The sequence below is a fragment of the Aotus nancymaae genome, unplaced genomic scaffold (genome assembly GCF_030222135.1).
Source record: "Aotus nancymaae isolate 86718 unplaced genomic scaffold, 86718_ANA_hifiasm-v0.15.2.pri h1tg000012l, whole genome shotgun sequence".
Lineage (NCBI taxonomy): Eukaryota > Metazoa > Chordata > Mammalia > Primates > Aotidae > Aotus > Aotus nancymaae.
This window is the reverse complement of record NW_026988423.1, coordinates 41,528,783-41,550,247: the sequence shown is the minus strand read 5'-3', so window position 1 is coordinate 41,550,247 and position 21,465 is coordinate 41,528,783. Positions and strand designations below refer to the sequence as shown.

The following is a 21,465-nucleotide window of genomic DNA, read 5'->3' as shown; positions in this document are numbered from 1 at the left end:
GAACAAGAAATTCCAACCAAGAATTTCATATCCAGCCAAATTAAGCTTCATAAACAGGATCCACTTAGACAAACAAATGCTAAGGGAATTTATTATAACCGGACCTGCCTTACAAGAGGTCCTTAAGGAAGTGCTAAATATGTAAAGGAAAAACCATTATGGGCCACCATAAAAAGGTTTTTTTGGTTTGCAATTCTGATGTCTAGAAAAGTTCAAGATTGGCTATCTACATCTGATGAGAGCTCCAGGCTGCTTCTACTCCTGGCAGAAAGTAAAAAAGAGCTGGAGAGTGCAAAGATCACATAGCAAGAGAGGAAGCAAGGTCCGGGAGAGGTCCAAGGCTCTTTTTCCCAACGAGCTCTCTTGGGAACTAGGAGAGCAAGAACTCACCCACCCGCTCCAGCAGAGGATTCATTTACTCAGGAGGGATCTGCCCCCAGTACTCAAACGCCTATTAGCCCCATCACCAACACTGGGGATCACATTTGAACATGAGTTTTGGGGAAACAAACAACAAATTACAGCAGAAACCAATGGTGAGATGACTGTCCTAATCCAGACGAAATGTCCTGGCAGTGTCAAAGTTGTCAGAATCAACAACATGGAGTTACTCATGTCAAAAAATCCCTGACAATAAGAGCCAGGGAAGACAAAGAATTCTCACACTTAGATTCCCCTTTTTTTTTTTTGAGACAAGGTTTGACTCTGTCACCCACACTGGAGTGCAGTGGTGCAATCTTGGCTCACTGCAATGTCTGCCTCCCCGGTTCAAGTGATTCTCGTGCCTCAGCCTCCCAAGTGGCTGGTATTACAGGCATGTGCCACCACACCAGACTAATTCTGTTGTTGTCTTCAGATGGAGTTTTGCTCTTGTTGCCCAGGGTGGAGTGTAGTGGTGCGATCCCGGCTGACTGCAACCTAGGTTCAAGTGATTCTCCTGCCTCAGTCTCCTGGGTAGCTGGGATTAAAGGCACGTACCACCATGCTCAGCAAATTTTTTGTATTTTTAATAGAGACAGGGTTTCATCCCTCAGCCTCCCAAAGTGCAGGGATTACAGGTGTGAGCCACCATGCCCGGACAGCTTTTGTATTTTGTAGTACAGATGGGGTTTTGCCATGTTGGCCAGGCTGATGAACTCCTGACCTCAAGTGACCCATCTGCCTCGACCTCCCAAAGTGCTGGGATTATAGGCATGAGCCACCACTCCTGGCCTCACACTTAGATTCCTGATAATGAGAAAGATTCTACAACAAACACAGCCTTGCACAAAACCCACTGCAACGTTACACAAAAAATACTACTGAAAGGACATCTGCCCAGTAACTGCATGTCCAACCTTGGACCGTGTCATCTTTGTTATTAACCTTTCTAGGCAAGAACAACTGTTTCAAAACAATTCTGCAATCCTCCTCATTTTTTCCCTTAAAACTCTTTGCCTTCCTGTACCTCCCTGAACACATGCAGTTTACTATGGCACTTGTATCCGCATTGCAGTGTACGTGCTATTCCCAAACAAACATCTTTTCTTTCAGAGAGCCTCACTATGGTATTTAGGTTGACAATGGCATGGACCAGGGCAGTAGCAGTGAAGGTGGTAAGAAGTGATTGGAAACTAAATCTATTCTTAAAGTAGAACATACAGGGTTTGCTGACAGATTGGACATGGGTTGTATAAAAAGAAGTAGAGGCCGGGCGCAGTGGCTCACGCCTGCAATCCCAGCACTTTGGAAGGCCACCGTGGGTGGATCATGAGGTCAGGAGTTTGAGACCAGCCTGGCCAACATGGCAAAACGCCATCTCTACCAAAAATATAAAAATAAGCTTGGCGTGCTGACGGGTGCCTGTAGTCCCAGCTACTCAAGAGGCTGAGGCAGGAGAAACGCTTGAATCTAGAAGGCGGAGGTTGCAGTGAGCCAACAGTGCGCCACTGCACTCCAGCCTGGGTGGCAGAGCGAGACCGTATCTCAAAAGAAAAAGGAGTCAAAGGTGTTTGGGACCTAGCAATTAGAAGAATAAAGTTGTCATATACTGAAATCGTAAGGGTTACAAGTAGAACAGATTTAGGCAGAAAATTGGGAGTGCAGTTTTGAGCATACTGACATTAAGATGCTTACTAGACATGCACAGGAAACTCTAAGATACGCAACTGGATATGAAAGTCTGGAGTTGAAATGAACAGTTAAGAATAGAAATAGAAATTTAGGGCCAGGCGCAGTGGCTCACACCAGTAATTCCAACACTCTGGGAGGCCGAGGCAGTCAATTCACTTGAGGCTAGGAGTTCAAGAACAGTCTGGCCAACATGGAGAAACTCATCTCTACTAAAAATACAAAAATTAGCCAGACATAGTGTTGTGCGCCTGTAATCACAGCCACTCAGGAGGTTGAGGCACGAGAATCCCATGAACCCGGGAGGTGGAGGCTGCAGTGAGCCAACATCACGCCGCTTCACTCCAGCCTGGGCGACAGAGTAAGACCCTATCTCAAAAAACAAACCAAAAAACAAATTTACAAGTCATCATCAGATGTCAGTAAACTAAGGCCCGCAGGCCAAATGCCTCAGTGCGTCTTATAACTAGACTTCTCAGAACACAGCCATGCCCATTTAGTTACACACCGTCTACGACTGCTTCCACACTGCATCTGCAGAGTTGGGTAGTTACAAGAAAGACCATATCAGTTGCAAAACCTGAAAAATATATATGATACAAAATACCTGGCCCTGCTAACTCATGGTCTAATATGTAGAATTTAAAGACCCAGATAATAAGACCCTTTAAGGGCCAGGCACAGTGGCTCACACCTATAATCCCAGCACTTTGGGAGGCTGAGGTTGGAGGATTGAGACCAGCCTGGGCAACACGGTAAGACCCCTATATCTGCCAAAAAATTAAAAAATTAGCCAAGAGTGTTGGTTCACACCTGTATTCCCAGCTACTCAGGAGACTGAGGCAGGAGGACTGTATGCGCCCAGAAGTTCAAGGCTGCAGTGAGCCACGGCTGTACCACTGCACTCCAGCCTGAGTGACAGAGCGAGATCTTGTCTCTAAAAAAAAAAAATCAATAAAAAATAAGAAAGGAAAAGTTTATTGGGAAGTAAAATTTAAAAAAAAAAATTAGGGGCCAGGCCCGGTGGCTCACGCCTATAATCCCAGTACTTTGGGAGGCCGAGGCGGGCGGCGGGTAGATCATGAGGTCAAAAGAGTGAGACCATCCTGGTCAACATGATGAAACCCAATCTCTACTAAAAATACAAAAATTAGCTGGGCATGGTGGCACACATAGTCCAGCTGTAATCCCAGCTACTCAGGAGACTGAGGCAGAATTGCTTGAACCCAGGAGGCAGAGGTTGCGGTGAGCCAAGATCACGCCATTGCACTCCAGCCTGGGTAACAAGAGTGAAACTCCGTTTCAAAAAGAAAAGAAGAAAATTAGGTCCCTTAGGGAGAAAAGTGAGTGTAGATAAAGGCACAATCTCAAAGACTGTGCCCTGAAACACTCCTGTCTTTGGAGGTCAAAAAGATTAAACCAGCAAATGACAGTAAAGAAAACGAGCCTCAGTAAAGCAGAAAAAGAACCAAGAGAATGGCATACCTCAAGTTACATGAAGAAAGTATTTCAAGCCTGGCACAGTAGCTCACGTCTATAATCCCAGCACTTACAGAGGCTAAGGCAGGTGAATCACCTGAGGTCGGGAGTTCGAGACCAGCATGGCAAACATGGTGAAACCCCATCTCTACTAAAAATACAAAATTAGCCAGGCGTGGTGGTGGTGCCTGTAATCCCAGCACTTTGGGAGGCTGAGGCCGAAGAATTGCTTGAACCTGGGAGGCGGAGATTGCAGCACGCTGAGATCACGCTATTCCACTTCAGCATGAGCAAAGAGCGAAACTCCACTCAAAAAAAAAAAAAAAAAAAAACGCCAGGCACAGTGGCTCATACCTGTAATCCCAGCACTTTGGTAGGCCAAGGCGGGTGGATCACAAGGTCAAGAGATCCAGACTATCCTGGCCAACATGGTAAAACCCCGTCTCTATACTAAAACTACAAAAATTAGCAGGGCTGGTGGTGCGCACTTATAGTACCAGCTACTCAGGAGGAGGCTGAGGTGGAAAAATCACTTGAACTGGGAAGCGGAGGTTGCGGCAAGCCAAGATCGCATCACTGCACTCCAGCCTGGTGTCAGAGTGAGACTCCATCTCAAATAAAAAAAAAAAAAGGGTGGTCATACAGCTAAAACGCAGCCAAGTAAGATAAAGACTGAGAATCAATTAGCAACATGGAACTCACTGGGGCATGTATGGGAATGCAAGCCTCTCTGGAGTAGTTCCAGATAAACAGTAGAGAAATTGGAGATAATAAGTATAGAGCATGGTGGTGCACACCTGTAGTCCCAGCTGCTCAGGAGACAGGAGAATTGCTTGAACCCAGGAGGCAGAGGTTGCAGTGAGCCAAGATCGCACCACTGCACTCCAGAATGAGACTCTATCTCAAAAAAAAAAAAAGAACAAGCACAGACAATACACTGAAAAAGTTTTACTATAAAATATAGTACAAAATTGGGGTGGTAGAGGGGAGTGTGGGGCCAAAAAGTGACAAGGCATGCCTTGACCCATGCAGCACACAGCATTTTTGAGAAATAACAATTAGCAAAAACTGTATCCTCAGTCTGGGAAACATGGCCAGACCCCATTTCCACAAAAACATTTTTAAAAAGTAGCTGGGTTAGCTGGGCGTGGTAGCAGGTGCCTTTAATCCCAGCTACTCAGGAGGCTGAGGCAATAGAATAGCTTGAACCCGAGAGGGGGAGATTGCAAGCCGAGACCGCACCACTGTACTCCACCTTGGGCAACAGAGGGAGACTTCGTCTCAAAAAACAAAACAAAAAAAAAGTAGCCAGGCATGGTGGCATACACTTGTAGTCCCAGCTAGTAGGGAGGCTGGTGGGATGTTAACTTGAGCCCAGGAGGTCAAGGCTGTTCACAAAATAAGAAAAACTACACACCAGCTACCCCATCATTCTGTCCTAACTATGAACAGAAAACCACAGATCAGGGCACGGTGGCTCATCACTGTAATCTCAACACTTTGGGAGGCCAAGGTGGGTGGATCCCTTGAAGTCAGGAGTTCGAGACCAGCCTGGCCAACATGGTGAAACCCCGTCTCTACCAAAGATACAAAAATAGCAGGGTGTGGTGGCACACACCTGTAATCGCAGCTACTTGGGAGGCTGAGATAGGAGAATCACTTGAACCCAGGAAGTGGAGGTTGTAGTGAGCCAAGATCACGCCACTGCACTCTAGCCTGGGCAACAGAGCAAGATTTCATCTCAAAAAATAAATAAATAAATAAAAATACATTCAGATGGCACAGCTTTAAGATGGAAGACGGCTATCTACCCCAAAATCAACTATGATACGGACAGCAATGTTAAGCCACTGAGACTTGAAGGCTATTTGTATGAACTAATATTAAGGAGTCACTAACTCTTGTGTAATGTTGATAAATCTAGAAACACAGCCTAACCATCAGAGGAACTAAAAATAGAAAGTCAAAAGGTTTCTGGAGAGTACTTTTCATGATGAACTTTCTGTACTCCTGGATTTGTTACCATCTGCAACTATTCATTTGATCTTTTTGATCATTTTTTTTTAAAGGTAAAAACACACATAAAGAGGCTGTGAATAAGGTCTTTTATCAGTAACATAAAAAGGACTTTGCTTTGGCTGCTCAGACACCTTTTTGCTTGCTTAAGGCTTAACTTAAGTGACCTTCCACTGTAAAACAAAGTATCTGCACTGAAGTAGTGAAAACCTAAGAAGTACTATTCTACGCAACTTCCACAAGAGGGCAGTAGACCCCTCTGTAGTAGTCAACAAAAATAATTGACCTTGATTTTTTATCTAATTTATTTTCATTCTGGCCTTCCTTAAAATCTTTTCCTAGAAAGCACTAAATAGCTGTGACCTGGCCAGGCTTGGTGGTTTATGCCTATAATCTCAGCACTTTGAGGGCCAAGGTGGGTGAATATATTTAAGCCAGGAGTTCAAGACTGGCCTGGACAAGACAGCAAGATCTCGTCTCTACAAAAAAACAAAATAAATTTTATTTTTTTAAGTAGCTGTGACCTTTGTAACACAGAAACAGGTGAGCACCGCTGGGCATGGTGGCTTATGACTGTAGTACCAACACTGGGAGGCTGAGGCGGGCAGATTGCTTGAGTTCAAGAGTTTAAGACCAGCCTGGGCAACATGTCAAAACCTCATCTCTACCAAAAATACAAAAATTAGCCAGGCATGGCTGCATGCACCTATAGTCCCAGATACTCAGAAGGCTGAGGTGGGGGGATGCCTTGAGCCCAGGAGGCAGACGTTGCAGTAAGCCAAGATAGCACAACTGCAGTCTAGCCTGGGCGACAGAGCAAAACCCTGTCTCAAAAAAAAAAAGGACAAATAAAAGTACATATTGGATTACCTCACACTATCCTACAGTGACCCTGAGATAACCATACTATTGCCATTTGCAATTTACCATTTCACAAATAAGCAACTGAGGCTTAGATGGCACCCCAGCACTCCAGCCAGGGCAACAGATCCACAGATCCTGTCCCCACAAAAAAAGAGAGAATGGGAAGCATCTTTCAACTAGATATATGCTGTGTGTATCTACTTTAGTGTCTACCTTTAACACTTTTAGCACTATTAAAAATCAAAACAAGTTTCATTACATAGATGAGTGACGTGAGGCCAGGCACAGTGGCTCACACCTGTAATCCCAGCATTTTTGGAGGCCAAGGGAGGAGGATCACCTGATCCCAGGAGTTCGAGACCAGCTTAATCAACATGGCGAAACCCAGTCTCTACTAAAAATACAAAAATTAGCCGGCAGTGGTAGCAGGCACCTGTAATCCCAGCTACTCGAGAGGCTGAGGCAGGAGAATCACTAGAACCCAGAAGGTGGAGGCTATGCCACTGCACTCCAGCCTGAGTGACAAGAGTGAGACTCCGTCTCAAAAATAATAATAATAATAAATAAACATAGATGTGTGACGTGGAAGTCAGGCCCATATTGGAACTATTGGTGCCTCCTTTTCTTCCTATTCCCTACTCCCATACCCATGGGGATCAAGAAGGCACACACAACTTTCTCTATCCTGCTGAGGCAGAAGCAAGCTTCAGAACAAAGACTCCTCAAGACAGTGACCACCAGACAGTGCCAATCAGCTGTAACTGGGCACAGGAGATGAAGCCTGCCCACCATCGCAGGAAGGAAAAATATTTGAGGGGAAAAGGTCGGGAGAAAAACTAAAGAAGGTTAGATGACCAACTCAGTTCACTGCTAAAGGACACTTTTCAGGATTTTCTTAAAATGTCAGGAAACCAAAGGAAAAGCATCATATAAAGTTTTTACCTTTGCTGTACCAGTTTGAGATCCATAGAAAATTTTCACTCCAGACACAAAGATGTCTTTCTTGTGAAGGGAAACATAACCATTTGTCATCAAATCCTGAGTTGCTTTTGGAAAAGAGTTTTCCTGTAAGTTCCTGTCCTTGAAGACAAACAATTACACAAAATCCATCAAGTCTGAATTGTTTCCCAACTTCAGTAGGGATGAAAATTAGCACAGATACTAACACACTTTATTTTTCTCTTAATCTTTATGGTTGTACTCCTCAAATATTAGCCACGTATAATAAGGTCCTTTAATAGGCAGGACCCACGTTTGTTGTTTTTTTTTTCACGTTCCACATTTTATTTACATTTTAAGACTAACTTTAATCTCAAAATCACATATCCATATACCTATTTCCTTTTTGTTGACTTCACTTAAACTTAAATGCATGGTTTGTTAAACAAAGACTGTAAACAAATATTTACCATGTCTGTTACACGTAACACACAAGAAGAGCTTTTAACAGAAATTGATCAACTCCCCCCAACATTTTTTATTATAAATACAGGTATCAAAACAATCCTGAACATATTTTTGATACTACTAGTAGTCAGCACCCACACAGCTTGAAAAATTAACACATTTGTGACAATATTCATTGTACCTGCTACTTTTTAAACAATTTCAACTACAGCTCTTTCACTAAGCAAGATGGTTAAAGCATGCCATTTCTGTTCTCTTTCTTGAGATTTTTACTTTTTAGAAACATGCATGCTTCCACTGCCATCTGACACTTCTCCACACGCTTTCATCTTGTAAACCTGAATTCTATTTCGAGTACTCCAGGTTTGTTTAAATGACAGTGCCTTAACAAGAGAAAAAAAATTGTGCTGCATTTTTCTTCCTGTTACCTGAAAACATAATGGGTGTACATATATTAAATATATTCTTACAAATGTCCAGGTCATATTTACCAGCTGGAATTCTTTTACTTAATGTGTGGATATTTTGAATTGTGATATTTAATCAAGACATTAACGTGAGTAGAAGGTTGTTGATTTAAGAAAAGTTTGAGATCCACTAAAATTAATTGTTGCATGTTTGTCCTTCTGGTGGCTGTGGAAGCTTCATATTTTCTTTGGACATCATTAGACGTCTTAGCTCTTGAAGTACAACTTTAATGCTAAATGAATTTTGCCATTTTGCTAACACTGGTATGCTACGGGCATCCACCATCCCACTGGAATTATTTACTCCATTCACATTAATTTTTGTTACAAATCTAACCGAAGGAGGAGCTTCTGGGTATTTAGACCCACATTCTACTTTCAGGTTACATATTTTGTTTTCATAATTTGTCCTTGGTGGCTCAATAATCATGCCTGTCCACCGTTAAGTGTCATATCTTCATCATCTTCAAGGCCCCAGCTAACCGTACCATCGTCTACTCCTTTTTGTCCTTCTTCAAGTTCTTCCCACAAGCGAAAATTATGGGTAACTTTAACTTCTGTGGAGACCGCCATCTTCTCCTGCAGCCCAACGCAGCCGCCCGCCCACCCGCACGAGCCATCGCACGTCCGGACCCACATTTTTTAAGGCTCATTATTTCCATTCCCTCCAAGAAGGAGTATTTTAGTAGAATAACCGTAGGAACTTATTTTCTGATCTTTAATTAATGGAAAGGAAAGAAAGGGCTACTGATCCTTCAAGGTGTAAAACAAATTTGTTTTTCTTTTTTTTTTTTTTGAGACTGAGTTTCGCTCTTGTTACCCAGGCAACAAGATCGCACAATGGTGCATTCTTGGCTCACCGCAACCTCTGTCTCCTGGGTTCAAGCAATTCACCAGCCTCAGCTACCCAAGTAGCTGGGATTACAGGCATGTGCCACCATGCCCGGCTAATTTTGTATTTTTAGTAGTGACAGGGTTTCTCCATGTTGGTCAGGCTGGTCTCGAGCTCCTGACCTCTGGTGATCCGCCCGCTTCAGTCTCCCAGAATGCTGGTATCATAGGCACAAGCCACCGTGCCCGGCACAAATTTGTTTTTCATATAAAAGGTTCACTTTTCATTACAAATATCCTCCTGTGTCTTAAAAATAAGACACAGCTATTCAAAGAAAAAGTAAATAACTTAATCCAAGATAACTCAGTCTCTAAAAACTTAGTTCTAAGAAATTTATTTTAGGCATTTCATTAAAATGTCTAAAGACCAAACATAAAAGTAATTGAAAGTTCCCTTTAGTTTTTAAATCCTCTATAAAATCTCATGCCTACTCTCCTATTAAAAACAAAACAAAACAAAACAAAACAAAACACTCCACTTACCTGCTTCTTGATGACAATCTGGACACAAATCCAAAGGCTAATGCTAAAGGCAAAGCCCAAATAAATGTAAAACCTGTTTATCCATAATGATATTAAAGGTGAGGAGAGGTCCCATGTATCCATAGAAGGATCTAAATTTAAAATGACACACACAGGTAATTTTATTTAAAGCTACACATACAAAGATATCCATCCCAATTTTAATAAGAAAATAAAACCAACCTTAAATTCAACAACCCAGCTAAGAAATCTGTTTTTAAAATCAACTATTGGCTGGGCGCAGTGGCTTAGGCTTGTAATCTCAGCACTTCAGGTGGCCGAGCCAGGCGGATCACCTGAGGTCATGAGTTCGAGCCCAGCCTGGCCAACATGGTGAAACCCCCCTCTACACTAAAAATCAAAAATTAGCCGGGCGTGGTGGCGTGTGCCTGTAATCCCAGCTACTCGGGAGGCTGAGGTAGAACTGCTTGAACCCGGGAGGCGGAGGCTGCAGTGAGCCGAGATGGCACCACTGCACTCCAGCCTGGGGGAAAGAGCAAGGCTCCATCTCCAGGGGGAAAAAAAAATCACCTAATAAACATAACACACTATGTAGTAACGTGATAAAATTATCATACTGTTAATACTTACTCAAAGAAACACCAGAATATAAAATTGTATCTTCACTTCGTAATGAGCATTTAGGAGCAAAAATAGGGAACATAAAGTAAAAACACTTCATGTGGAATTTAGTTAATTTTGTTTTGTTGTGCTTGCTCCATAGAAAAAGCTTAAGTAGTAAGAGTGCTCTTTTTACTAATTATACTTTCAAAGGCTGACGGTTACGGGCGCAAAAGTTCTAATACAAGTGGGTAAAGTGGACGGGTGGTTTTCTGTTTTCATTTAGGGTTCCTTCTAAAGTAACCCCCTAGCCTAAAGGCAAAAGCCAGGTTAAAAGAAGGGATCAGTCCTCCTTACTCTCAGCGGCGCCTATCCGGTGCTGTCAAATGCAACAAACTCCGAAGAAAGGGGACCAAGGACGCCACTCAGCCCGGAGAGGGTCTCAGTAAAAAGGTTTCCTCCCCTGCCGCCTCAGGGTCCTTGCTCGCCGGGGGCCCTTACCCATCCTCCTCAGAGCAGACAGGAGACTAGGATCTCGGACCTGGAAAGCCCGGTGTTTCGCTTGGGCACCGCGAGACAGGTGGAACTACCTCGCCGCGTTAGCGGCTTACCGGTTGCTCGCAGAGCTGGGGGCAGCCATGACACTAGGGGGCCGGTCCCTATAGGTTTAGAGGGCGAAGAGGTGGGCCCAGAGGAAAGCCCGGAGCTCTGGGAAAGGAAGCCAGTGCCCAATGCGCTCTCGGCCCTGCTCCGATTGGCTCAGAGGAAAAGGGGGCGTGTCAAGAAATAAGCACCGCCCAGAGTTCCGGGCGACGAAGCAGGAGCGCTTCCGGCTCCGTTTGGATTGGCTCAGACTGGGAAGGGGCGGGTCCAGTGAGAAATGATTGGCATGGGAAAACAAAAAGGGGAAAGGAGCGGGGAGCTGGGGGATTGCTACGTGGGCGGGTTTGGATCTCGGAGCAAACGGACTGCAGAAAGGCATTATTTTTGGGAAACCTGAAGATGGACTCGCTATTAGATGATATTAAGGCATTGTACTTAATCTCGTTGGGTGTATCTGTTAAGGGATGAAGGCTCAAGTATTTAATGCCGAAACCACTTGATGGTTAATTTAAAATATCCGCAACAGGCCTGCCGGGTGGCTCACACCTGTAATCCCAGAACTTTGGGAGGCCGAAGCGGGAGGATCGCTTGAGCCCAGGAGTTCGAGACCAGTCTGAGCAACATAGACAGACAGTCGGGACAAAATAATTTTTTTTAATTATTTGATTAAGTTAGCTGGGCGTGGTCCCTCACACTTGTAGACCCAGCTACGTGGGAAGCTAATGCTGGAAGACCTCTCCAGCCTAGGCATTCAAAGCTGCAGTCGGCCATGACGCTGCCACTGCACTCCAGCCTGGGTGACACAGACACTGACTTAAAAAAAAAAAAAAGTGTAGGCCGGGCGCGGTGTCTCACGCCTATAATCCCAGCACTTTGGGAGGCCGAGGCGGGTGGATCACGAGGTCAAGAGATTGAGACCATCCTGGTCAACAAGGTGAAACCCCGTCTCTACTAAAAATACAAAAATTAGCTGGGCATGGTGGCGCGCGCCTGTAGTCCCAGCTACTCGGGAGGCTGAGGCAGGAGAATTGCCTGAACCCGGGAGGCGGAGGTTGCGGTGAGCTGAAATCGCGCCATTGCACTCCAGCCTGGGTAACAAGAGCGAAACTCCATCTCAAAAAAAAAAAAAAAAAGTGTAAATAAACGCCAAAAAAAAAAAAAATGAGAAAGGAATAAAACAGAAGTGGCAAAATGATAATTTGTTGAAGCGGGGTGATGGGTACATGGAGGGTTCATTACACTTTTTTGTCTACATTTTATGTTAAAATATTTCGTTGTGGTTTTTTTTTTTTCATACGGAGTCTTGCTGTTTCGCCCAGGCTGTAATGCAATGGCGCGATCTTGGCTCACTGCAACCTCAGCCTTCCGGGTTCAAACGATTCTCCTGTCTCAACCTCCCTAGTAGCTGGGATTACAGGTGCCCGTCTCCACGCCCGGCTGATTTTTTGTATTTTTTAATGGAGACGGGGTTTCACTGTGTTGCCAGGCTGCTCTCGATCTCCTGAACCCAGGCAAGCCTCCCAAAGTGCTAGGATTGCAAAAATTTTTCTATTATAAAAGGGTAAGTAAATAAAAATATTTTATTTATTATAAAATACTAAGGTTATAAAAAATATTTCTATCATAAATTGGGTGTGGCCCTTGAATTCCGCGGAACGATCCGGTGCCAACGCTGCGTTTCAACCCGATCACTAAACATCCGCGAGCATCCTGTCAGAGCTCTTAGCTCATTGGCGAAAGTAAATTACGTCAAGGAAAAACACCTCCCTTTTCGGGCGTGGAAAGATGGCGTAAAAGGCCACAATGCGCAGGCGTCGTCGCTCACTTTTCCCCTCCCGGCTTCCGCCACACCTGACGCCTGCTAGATAAAGCAGCCGGGCGTTCTGTGGCTGCTGCCTGAAGCCAGTGAGTCGCGGCTGCGCGCAAGTGCGGCTGGGTCAGTGCCTCGCGCCGCTCGGTCGGTACAGCGACGCGCTGAGGGCCCTCAGGCCGGGCGGCGCGAGTGTACCCTGGTTCGCCGGCTCCTAGGTCTTTGAACAGCCGCGATGTCGATCTTCACCCCCACCAACCAGATCCGCCTAACCAATGTGGCCGTGGTACGGATGAAGCGCGCCGGGAAGCGCTTCGAAATCGCCTGCTACAAAAACAAGGTCGTCAGCTGGCGGAGCGGCGTGTGAGTAGCCCCCTCCCTTGGCCCTGGACCTGGACCTGGGCCGGAGCCGTCGCCTGCGAGGCGGCCCGTCTCTGCCCAAGTCGAGTGAACGGGCCAAGCTGGGGTCTTGGCAGGGGAGGAAATGGAAAACATTCCTGCTGTGATCATGAAACGACGCTGTCCGAGCTTGGCGCCTATGCCAAGGGTTCCTTTTTTTTTTTTTTTTAGACGGGGTTTCACCATGTTGGTCAGGCTGCTCTTGAACTCCCGACCTCAGGTGATCCGCCCGCCTTGGCCTCCAAAGTGCTTGGATTACAGGCGTGAGCCACCACGCCCGGCCTAAGGGTTCCTTTTTTATTTGGTTGGTTCGGATTGGGTTGTTGGTTTGGAGTTTGGTTTCGTTGGTGTCATAAAAGCTACAGCCAAGAAATCTCATAATTATGGTACTTTACCCAGAATACTGATGGCCAAGAACCTAGTCTTCTAAATACTGTCGTAGTTGTGGTACATCTGGTGTCACGGATCTCAGCCCTGGTAGTTTCATCAAAGTGCGTAGTGTCTTCACTGCTGCCATCTAGGGGCTGGCATTCCGTGGCAGCAGCCGACCACACCCCACCCCACCCTTGTGTTTCTTATGTCCTCCCATCACATATTTCTCCAGTGAGCAAATGGTAAGGCACATACGGTTCTGAGTTTTGAAAATGTTCCCTCTGGCCGAGGTGAGCGGATCACCTGCGGTCGGAGGTTCGAGACCAGCCTGGCCAACATGGTGTAACCCCGTCTCTACTAAAAGTACAAAATTAGCCAGGTGTGGTGGCGCCTGCCTATAATCCCAGCTACTCGGGAAGCTGAGGCAAGAGAATCACTTGAACCTGGGAGGCAGAGGTTGCAGTGAGCCCACATAGGGCTATTGCACTCCAGCTTCGGCAAAAACTCCTCTGTCTTGTGAGGGGTGGGGAGAGAAAAAAAATAAAAAGGAAAAGAAAATGTTCCATCAGGGGATTTGTTGTGTCTTACAGATTATATTGTTGCCCTCTTGTATTTAAATATAAATGCATGTTCAAGTATATTCACATAGGACTTTCTCTCCTGCCCTCACAAGGGAAAAAGACCTTGATGAAGTTCTGCAGACGCACTCAGTGTTTGTAAATGTTTCTAAAGGACAGGTTGCAAAGAAGGAAGATCTCATCACTGCGTTTGGAACAGATGACCAAACTGAAATCTGTAAGCAGGTGGGTAACAGCTGCAGCGTAACTAACCCTAATAGCCATTTATAACATACTTAGGTTATATTAAACATTAAAGGCTGTTTTTTTGGAGGGAAGAAAAACAAGGCAATAATGTGAGCTATACAGTGTCACTTCTGATAATAAAGAACATGGGTTTTATGTTTTGTTTTGCCAAAACCTGAAATCAAATTTTCTACTAAATCACCTCATTTTTCTAGTATAGAATGTTATATACCTGAAAACTGAATTTGTTTTCAAGTATTTCCTCTTTCAGACCCTTTTGAGATTGCCTTTTCCCCTTACCCCACTGAATCCTCAGTAAGAGAAATTTGGGAGCACAACGAAATCTCTTGCATTTTTTTTTTTTTTGGACACAGGCTTGCTCTGTCACCCAGGCTGGAGTGCAATGGTGCAATCTCGGCTCACTGCAACCTCTCCCTCCCTGGTTCAAGTGATTCTCCTGCCTCAGCCTCCTGAGTAGCTGGGATTACAGGTGTCCACCACCATGCCCAGCTAATTTTTGTATTTTTAGTAGAGATGGGGTTTTTACCATGTTGGCCAGGCTGGTCTCAAACTCCTGACTTGAGGTGATACGCCTACCCTGTCCTCTCAAAGTGCTGGGATTACAGGCGTGAGCCACCGCACCCAGCCAAAAGATTCTTTTGTCTTTTGGGCAAAGCTCAAACCATTACATATTAATAACTGGAAAGGATGAAATTTAATTTTCTCCCAAGTCACTCATTTTTTGTGGTTAGTTAAGAAATAGTGTGTGATAGGGAAAGATAGTGATTTCTTAAATGTGTTGATTTTTTTTTAGATTTTGACTAAAGGAGAGGTTCAAGTATCAGATAAAGAAAGACACACACAACTGGAGCAGATGTTCAGGGACATTGCAACTATTGTGGCAGACAAATGTGTGAACCCGGAAACAAAGAGACCATACACCGTGATCCTCATCGAGAGGGCCATGAAGGACATTCACTATTCAGTGAAAACCAACAAGAGTACAAAACAGCAGGTGAGTGCTTTCTCATGTCATCAAAACATGTCCATGGAAATGTTTTCTCTGAAGAAATCATTAAAACAATGGGCACGATGGTTCACGCCCAGAATCCTAGCACTTTGGGAGGCTGAGATGGGAGGATTGCCTGAGGCCGGGAGTTCGAGACCGACCTGGGAAACATAGTGATGGCCCAGCTCTAATTTTCTTTGTTGTTTGAGACAGAGTTTCACTCTGCTGCCTGGCCTGGAATGCAATGGCGTGATCTTAGCTCACCTCGGCCTCTCTAGTAGCTGGGATTACAGGCGTGTGCCAACACACCCAGCTAGTTTTGTATGTTTAGTAGAGACGGGGTTTCTCCATGTTGGCCAGGCTGATCTCAAACTCCTGACTTCAGGTGATCCGTCTACCTCAGCCTCCCAAGTAGCTGGGATTACAGGCATGAGCCACCATGCCCTGCCTCTAATTTTTTTTAATATAAAAAATTAAATTTTAAAAAATGGGTCTGCATGAAAACAAGTGGGTAGAAGGTTTGGAGAAGAGATGGAAGAAAATGACAGAGTTGTAAAGACAGGGAATTTTTTTTTTTTTTTTTTCAACTAAACACAAATATATAGGACTTTCTTCTTCAATATCCAAATCAAACTTTCAAAGACAAAACTTGAGTTTTTAAAGGATCATTTTAACCTTTAAAATCCTCTTTTTGGATTTTTAAATTTATATATAATTCATATACCATAAAATCACACTCTTAAAATGTGTACATTATAAGTGGTATACTAACAAAGTTTTTGGTCCTTCCCTGCTACCTAGTTTGAGAACATTTTCATCACCCCAAAAAGAAACTCAGCACCCATTAGTTGCCGTCCCCCATTTCCCTCCTCTGACAGGCCCCTCGCAACTACTAATCTCCTCTCATTGTGGACTTGTCAATTCTGGACATTTCATTTACAGGAATCATACAGTATATGGCCTTTTCGTGGTTCATACATGTTGTAACTTGGATTAGTATGTCATTTCTTGTTTATTCCTGGATAGCCCATTGTATGGAAAAAACACAGTTTGTTTATTCATTTATCAGTTGGTAGACATTGGTTTGCTTTCACTTTTGAGCTATTATGAACAATGCTACTATGAGATTTGTTGCATGTCTTTGTGTAGACATGTTTTCGTTTCTGTATACCTGGGAACTACCAAATCTTTTTCCAAAACAGCTGCACCATTTGACATTACCACCGTCGGTGCTGAAGGGTTACAGTTCCACCACACCTGAGTGATACTTGTTACCATCTCTGCCTTTTTGATGATCGCCATGCTCGTGGTATCTTGCTGTGGCTTTGATTTGCATTTCCTTAATAATGATTTGAGCATATTTCCATGTGCTTACTCATGCTTTGTCTGTCTTCATTGGAGAAATCCTGTTAGGTTCTTTGCCCCTTTTTTAATGGATTGTCTTTTCATTGCTGAGTTGTAAGACTTCTCTCTGTATTCTGGATAGTCCCTTACCACATTCATGATTTGCAAATATATTTTCCTATTCTCTGGGTTGTCTTAACTTTCTTGAAAATTTCTTGAAACACAAAAGCTTTGCATCTTAATAAGTCCTATTTTTCTTTTTTTTTTTTTAATGGTCACCTATGTTCTTAATGTTATACATAAGAAACCACTACCTAATCCAACTACATGGAAACTACTTCATTTTTGAAAACCTTATGAAATAGAGTAGTAGAAGAAATAAAGAAATGACATGCTCTATTTTGTCTCTGTAGGCTTTGGAAGTAATAAAGCAGTTAAAAGAGAAAATGAAGATAGAGAGAGCTCACATGAGACTTCGGTTCATCCTTCCAGTGAATGAAGGGAAGAAGCTGAAAGAAAAGCTCAAGCCACTGATCAAGGTCATAGAAAGTGAAGATTATGGCCAACAGTTAGAAATCGTAAGAGTAAAATATTTTCTTTGCTTCATGTTACCTAAAATAGTATATTCTCTAGTGAGAAATTTGTAGCAAACATTTAGAAGTTGTAGACAGATATTTTCATAAGCCTAAAAGTTGGTCATCCTTGTTTACCACAAAACATTTTCTTTTTTTCCCAGCATTTATTTTTGTCATACATTGTGCATAGTGTTTTAGATACATTCTTGTAGCATACTTAGCAACCATTTAAAATAGGCCATTTAAAAATCACTATTTTAGTGGCAGATTAATAATTCCAATTACCTTAAAAATTTTGCAAAAACTAGTACAGAGCACACTATAGAAATTGATATTGTGTTTTCAGAGAGAGCTCAATTGCATGCTTTACTCCAGTGTTGAGCATGATCCTAAAAGCCACAATCCCAAATACCACAATCCTGAATGTTTAAATCATAAAGAAAATCAAAATCCCTGAAGTCCAAAGCCTGAACGTCTAAAATCTCAAAAATCACAATTCAAAAGATTGAATCCTGGCCAGGCGTGGTGGTTTACACCTGTAATTCCAGCACTTTGGTAGGCCAAGGCTGGGATTTTGACCACCAGGCCATTATCTGAGGTCAGCAGTTCGAGACCAGCCTGGCCAACATAGAGAAACCCAGTCTCTACTAAAAATACAAAATTAGCTGGGCATGGTGGCACATGCCTGTAATCCCAGCTACTTGGGAGGCTATGCCAGGAGAATTGCTTGAACCCAGGGGGAGGAGGTTGCAGTGAGCCGAGATCGTGCCATTGCACTCCAGCCTGGCCAACAAGAGCGAAACTCCATCTCAAAAAAAAAAAAAAAAAAAGAAAAACAAGATTGAATCCTGAATGAGCTGAATAATTCTGGCAAAAGGATTAGCACACTTTCAGTTTTACGCAGGGTAGTCTTGACATGTTATTTGCATCATGTTGGGCAAAACTAGGCCCTTGTTATTGTCTTCATTTGGAAATTAAGTATGGTTTACATGTGTATGGGTACCAAGTTGATAAGGGGTGGAATTCCAGATGTAATTTTAGGTGCCAACTTGACTGATTAACGAATCCCTAGAGGCCGGATAAAGCATTATTTGGGGTGTGTCTGTGAGGATATCAGTGTGTGAACTTGATGACACTAACTGCAGAACATTTTAAAGCAGCAGCAAAACCATTATGTCCTCACCCAATAGCTTCAAACACAGTGTCAGTTCAGCTGTCTGCAAATTCGTGTTTTCAGGGCTTTGCAGGTTCTTTTTAAAAATACATGATCTATAGAGGAATGTTGAGTATGTGAGTATCCACTGTGGATGTGAACTAACACATCTGACACTATTTGAAGTTCTAAAATCTTTTTAAAACTGTACACATGTGCTGGGCGCAGTGGACTACGCCTATAATCCCAGCGCTTTAGGAGGCTAAGGCAAGCAGATAACCTGAGGCCAGGAGTTTGAGACCAGCCTGGGGAACATGATGAAATGCCGTTCTCTACTACAAATACAAAACATTAGCCAGGCGTGGTGGTGGGCGCCTGTAATCCCAGCTTCTTGACAGGCTGAGGCAGGCAGATAAACTGAGGCCAGGAGCTTGAAACCAGCCTGGGGAACATGGTGAAACGCTGTCTCTACTAAAAATACAAAACATTAGCCAGGCGTGGTGGTGGGCGCCTGTCCCAGCTTCTTGGGAGGCTGAGGCAGGAGAATCACTTGAACCCAGGAGGCAGAGGCCACAGTGAGCCGAGATTGCGCCACTGCACTCCAGCCTGGGGGACAACAGCGAAACTCCATCTCAAAATAAATATATTTTGAAAGTAAATAAATAAATGTGCTATCAAAAAAAACTGTACACATGGTCTCTAAATAGGTCTTCATGTTGGTTTTTCTCTTGCATACGTGGAGATGACTTTATTGAGCTATAAAAGTTACCGTTAAATTTTAGTGGAGAATCAGAGTTTTCTAGTTTGTCCCTTTCATTTTACAGCTGGAGAATCTGAGTAAGTTTTTAAACATAGGAATTAATGCATCATCACAGGGCCTACACGGGTACTTCAGGGCCGACGCTGAGCTAGAGCCCAGTCTGCTGCCTGCCCCATTGTCTTACCTATTGCACCGTAGAACTGTGGTATTATTAGTGATCTCTGGAAAGCATCGTTTGCCTCAAAGGAAGTAAAACCTGAGTTTATTCTGTTTCTTGCTCATCTTCATGTGGTAAATTGCTACGTTAAATGTTTCAGGTATGTCTGATTGACCCGGGTTGCTTCAGAGAAATCGATGAGCTAATAAAAAAGGAAACCAAAGGCAAAGGTTCTTTGGAAGTGCTCAATTTGAAAGACGTGGAAGAAGGAGATGAGAAATTTGAATGACGTCCATCAATCTCTTCACCTCTAAACACTGACGTGTTTTTGTTTCCCACAGCACTGTTTCATGTCTGTGGTCTGCCAAATACATGCTCAAACTATTTGACATTTTCTATCTATCTATCTATCTTTGTGTTAACAGTAGACACAGCAAGGCTTTCCTACAGAAGCATAGTAATGTGGGAATGATTAAGTTTTAATTATAAGCTGGGGTCTGAATCCTAAAGCAAAATTGGAACCCCAAGATGCAGAGTCCACTCTGCCTCATCCTTGATAGCTTTCCAAAATCAAAGTTATTTGAGGCAACTCTCGTGGGTAAAAAGTTATTTGTAGAGTAAGATTATTTGAGGGGTATGTCTATACAACAACGGGGGAGTCTTCACTAAAAATAAACATGATGCTTCATTTCTACTTAATGGAACTCGTGTTATGAGGGTCATTATGGTGTCATAATGTAAAGTTTGGATGATGTTCCTGGTTATCTGAGAAACAGATAAAGAAAAACTGTATAGGACTTAAATAATATTCATTGAACATGCTGCCATAACTTAGATTATTCTTGGTTAAAAAACATTTCTAATTCTTAAAGTTTATAATATATATTAATATAGCTAAAATTGTATGTAATCAATAAAACCACTCTTATTTTTATTAAACTATGGCTTGTGTTTGTTTCTAGACAACTTCTTCCTAACTCCCTTTCTTTTCTCTGCCTGTGTCTGTGGGAGGGTTAGGGAGTTGTTAGGAGAATTAAATAACACAATATGAAGAGTGCTTAGAACATGGCCTGTCCTGGTAAACACCTGAAAAAATCTTGGCTAACACTTGGGATATAACTGAAGAATTATTTTAGTATTTAAACACTTAAATGGACAAGGTGCAAGCTTTTAAAAATCTACTTCAAGGCTGGGGCAGTGACTCACACCTGTAATATCAGCACTTTGGGAGGCTGAGGCAGACGGATCACCTGAGGTTAGGAGTTTCAGACCAGCCTGGCCAATGTGGTGAAAACCTGTCTGTACTAAAAATACAAAAATTAGCCAGGTGTGCTTGTGCACACCTGGAGTCCCAGCTACTTGGGAGGAGGCTGAGGTTGCAATGAGATGAGAACGTGCCACTGCACTCCAGCCTGGGTGACAGAATGAAACTCGGTCTCAAAAAAAAACTATTTTAAAAGATACATTCGGCCGGGCGCGGTGGCTCAAGCCTGTAATCCCAGCACTTTGGGAGGCCGAGGCGGGTGGATCACGAGGTCAAGAGATCAAGACCATCCTGGTCAACACGGTGAAACCCCGTCTCTACTAAAAAAAAAAAAAATTAGCTGGACACGGTGGCGCATGCCTGTAATCCCAGCTACTCAGGAGGCTGAGGCAGGAGAATTGCCTGAACCCAGGAGGCGGAGGTTGCGGTGAGCCGAGATCACGCCATTGCACTCCAGCCTGGGTAACAAGCAAAACTCCGTCTCAAAAAAAAAAAAAAAGATACATTCTAGAATATAAATTAGATTCACTCACTAAACATACAGATGTATTTCTGGACAGCAGTTTTTATTTTAACTGAAAACAGACTTCTCAACCTGAAAAAGTGCTGATTGGTTTTATAAGCACACGAACTCCCTGCTAATATAACCTCTCAGAAATGTCCCTTTAGTTTAAAATAACTTCGATTGAGATTATGAAGCCAAAATTTTTACTTAGAGTGTTAATAAAATATGTTCTTGTTTGATAATATGGAAATGAACCCTTTTTCTGTTACCGCTGAAGCTGGCCTGCTGTTTTGATAGAATCCTTAAGGTAACCCTTCTGCCACAATTTTACTTGCTTCATTTGTTTTAGTGAAGTTGATCCAAACTCAGTCCCAGGAGATCATTTTAACTAGTAA

At 43.3% G+C, this 21,465-nt stretch overlaps 2 protein-coding genes and 1 pseudogene across 4 annotated transcripts in view; 1 reads left to right on the top strand and 2 right to left on the bottom strand.

The window, feature by feature from the left end:
* Positions 1–10,963, bottom strand: part of LOC105714933 (S-adenosyl-L-methionine-dependent tRNA 4-demethylwyosine synthase TYW1) — a 257,762-nt gene extending 246,799 nt beyond the window's left edge. Inside the window, exons 1-3 of one of the 3 annotated variants that reach the window (XM_012449092.2) lie at positions 10,818–10,963; positions 9,717–9,847; positions 7,411–7,548 (exon numbers count right to left, since the gene is read on the bottom strand). In XM_012449092.2, the coding sequence (XP_012304515.1) occupies positions 7,411–7,548; positions 9,717–9,847; positions 10,818–10,821 (273 nt within the window). In that variant the 5' untranslated portion in view covers positions 10,822–10,963. Of the gene's footprint in view, positions 1–7,410; positions 7,549–9,716; positions 9,848–10,346 lie in introns of all 3 variants that reach the window. The other 2 variants (XM_012449091.3, XM_012449093.3) reach the window with 2 other exon arrangements.
* LOC105714935 (ubiquitin-conjugating enzyme E2 variant 2-like) lies at positions 7,601–9,702 on the bottom strand (annotated as a pseudogene).
* A 1,891-nt stretch (positions 10,964–12,854) lies between the features above and the next one.
* SBDS (SBDS ribosome maturation factor) lies at positions 12,855–20,240 on the top strand. The gene is made up of 5 exons (XM_064375620.1): positions 12,855–13,092; positions 14,174–14,303; positions 15,118–15,318; positions 17,070–17,234; positions 19,462–20,240. The coding sequence occupies exons 1-5, from the start codon at positions 12,965–12,967 to the stop codon at positions 19,588–19,590; spliced, it is 753 nt and encodes a 250-aa protein (XP_064231690.1). The 5' UTR covers positions 12,855–12,964; the 3' UTR covers positions 19,591–20,240.
* The last annotated feature ends 1,225 nt before the right edge of the window (positions 20,241–21,465 follow it).

Coding starts and splice junctions, on each gene's coding strand:
- SBDS (XM_064375620.1), top strand. CDS start 12,965: ATGTCGATCTTCACCCCCACCAACCAGATCCGCCTAACCAATGTGGCC. Junction 13,093..14,173: donor GTCAGCTGGCGGAGCGGCGT/GTGAGTAGCCCC, acceptor TGCCCTCACAAG/GGAAAAAGACCTTGATGAAG. Junction 17,235..19,461: donor ATGGCCAACAGTTAGAAATC/GTAAGAGTAAAA, acceptor TAAATGTTTCAG/GTATGTCTGATTGACCCGGG.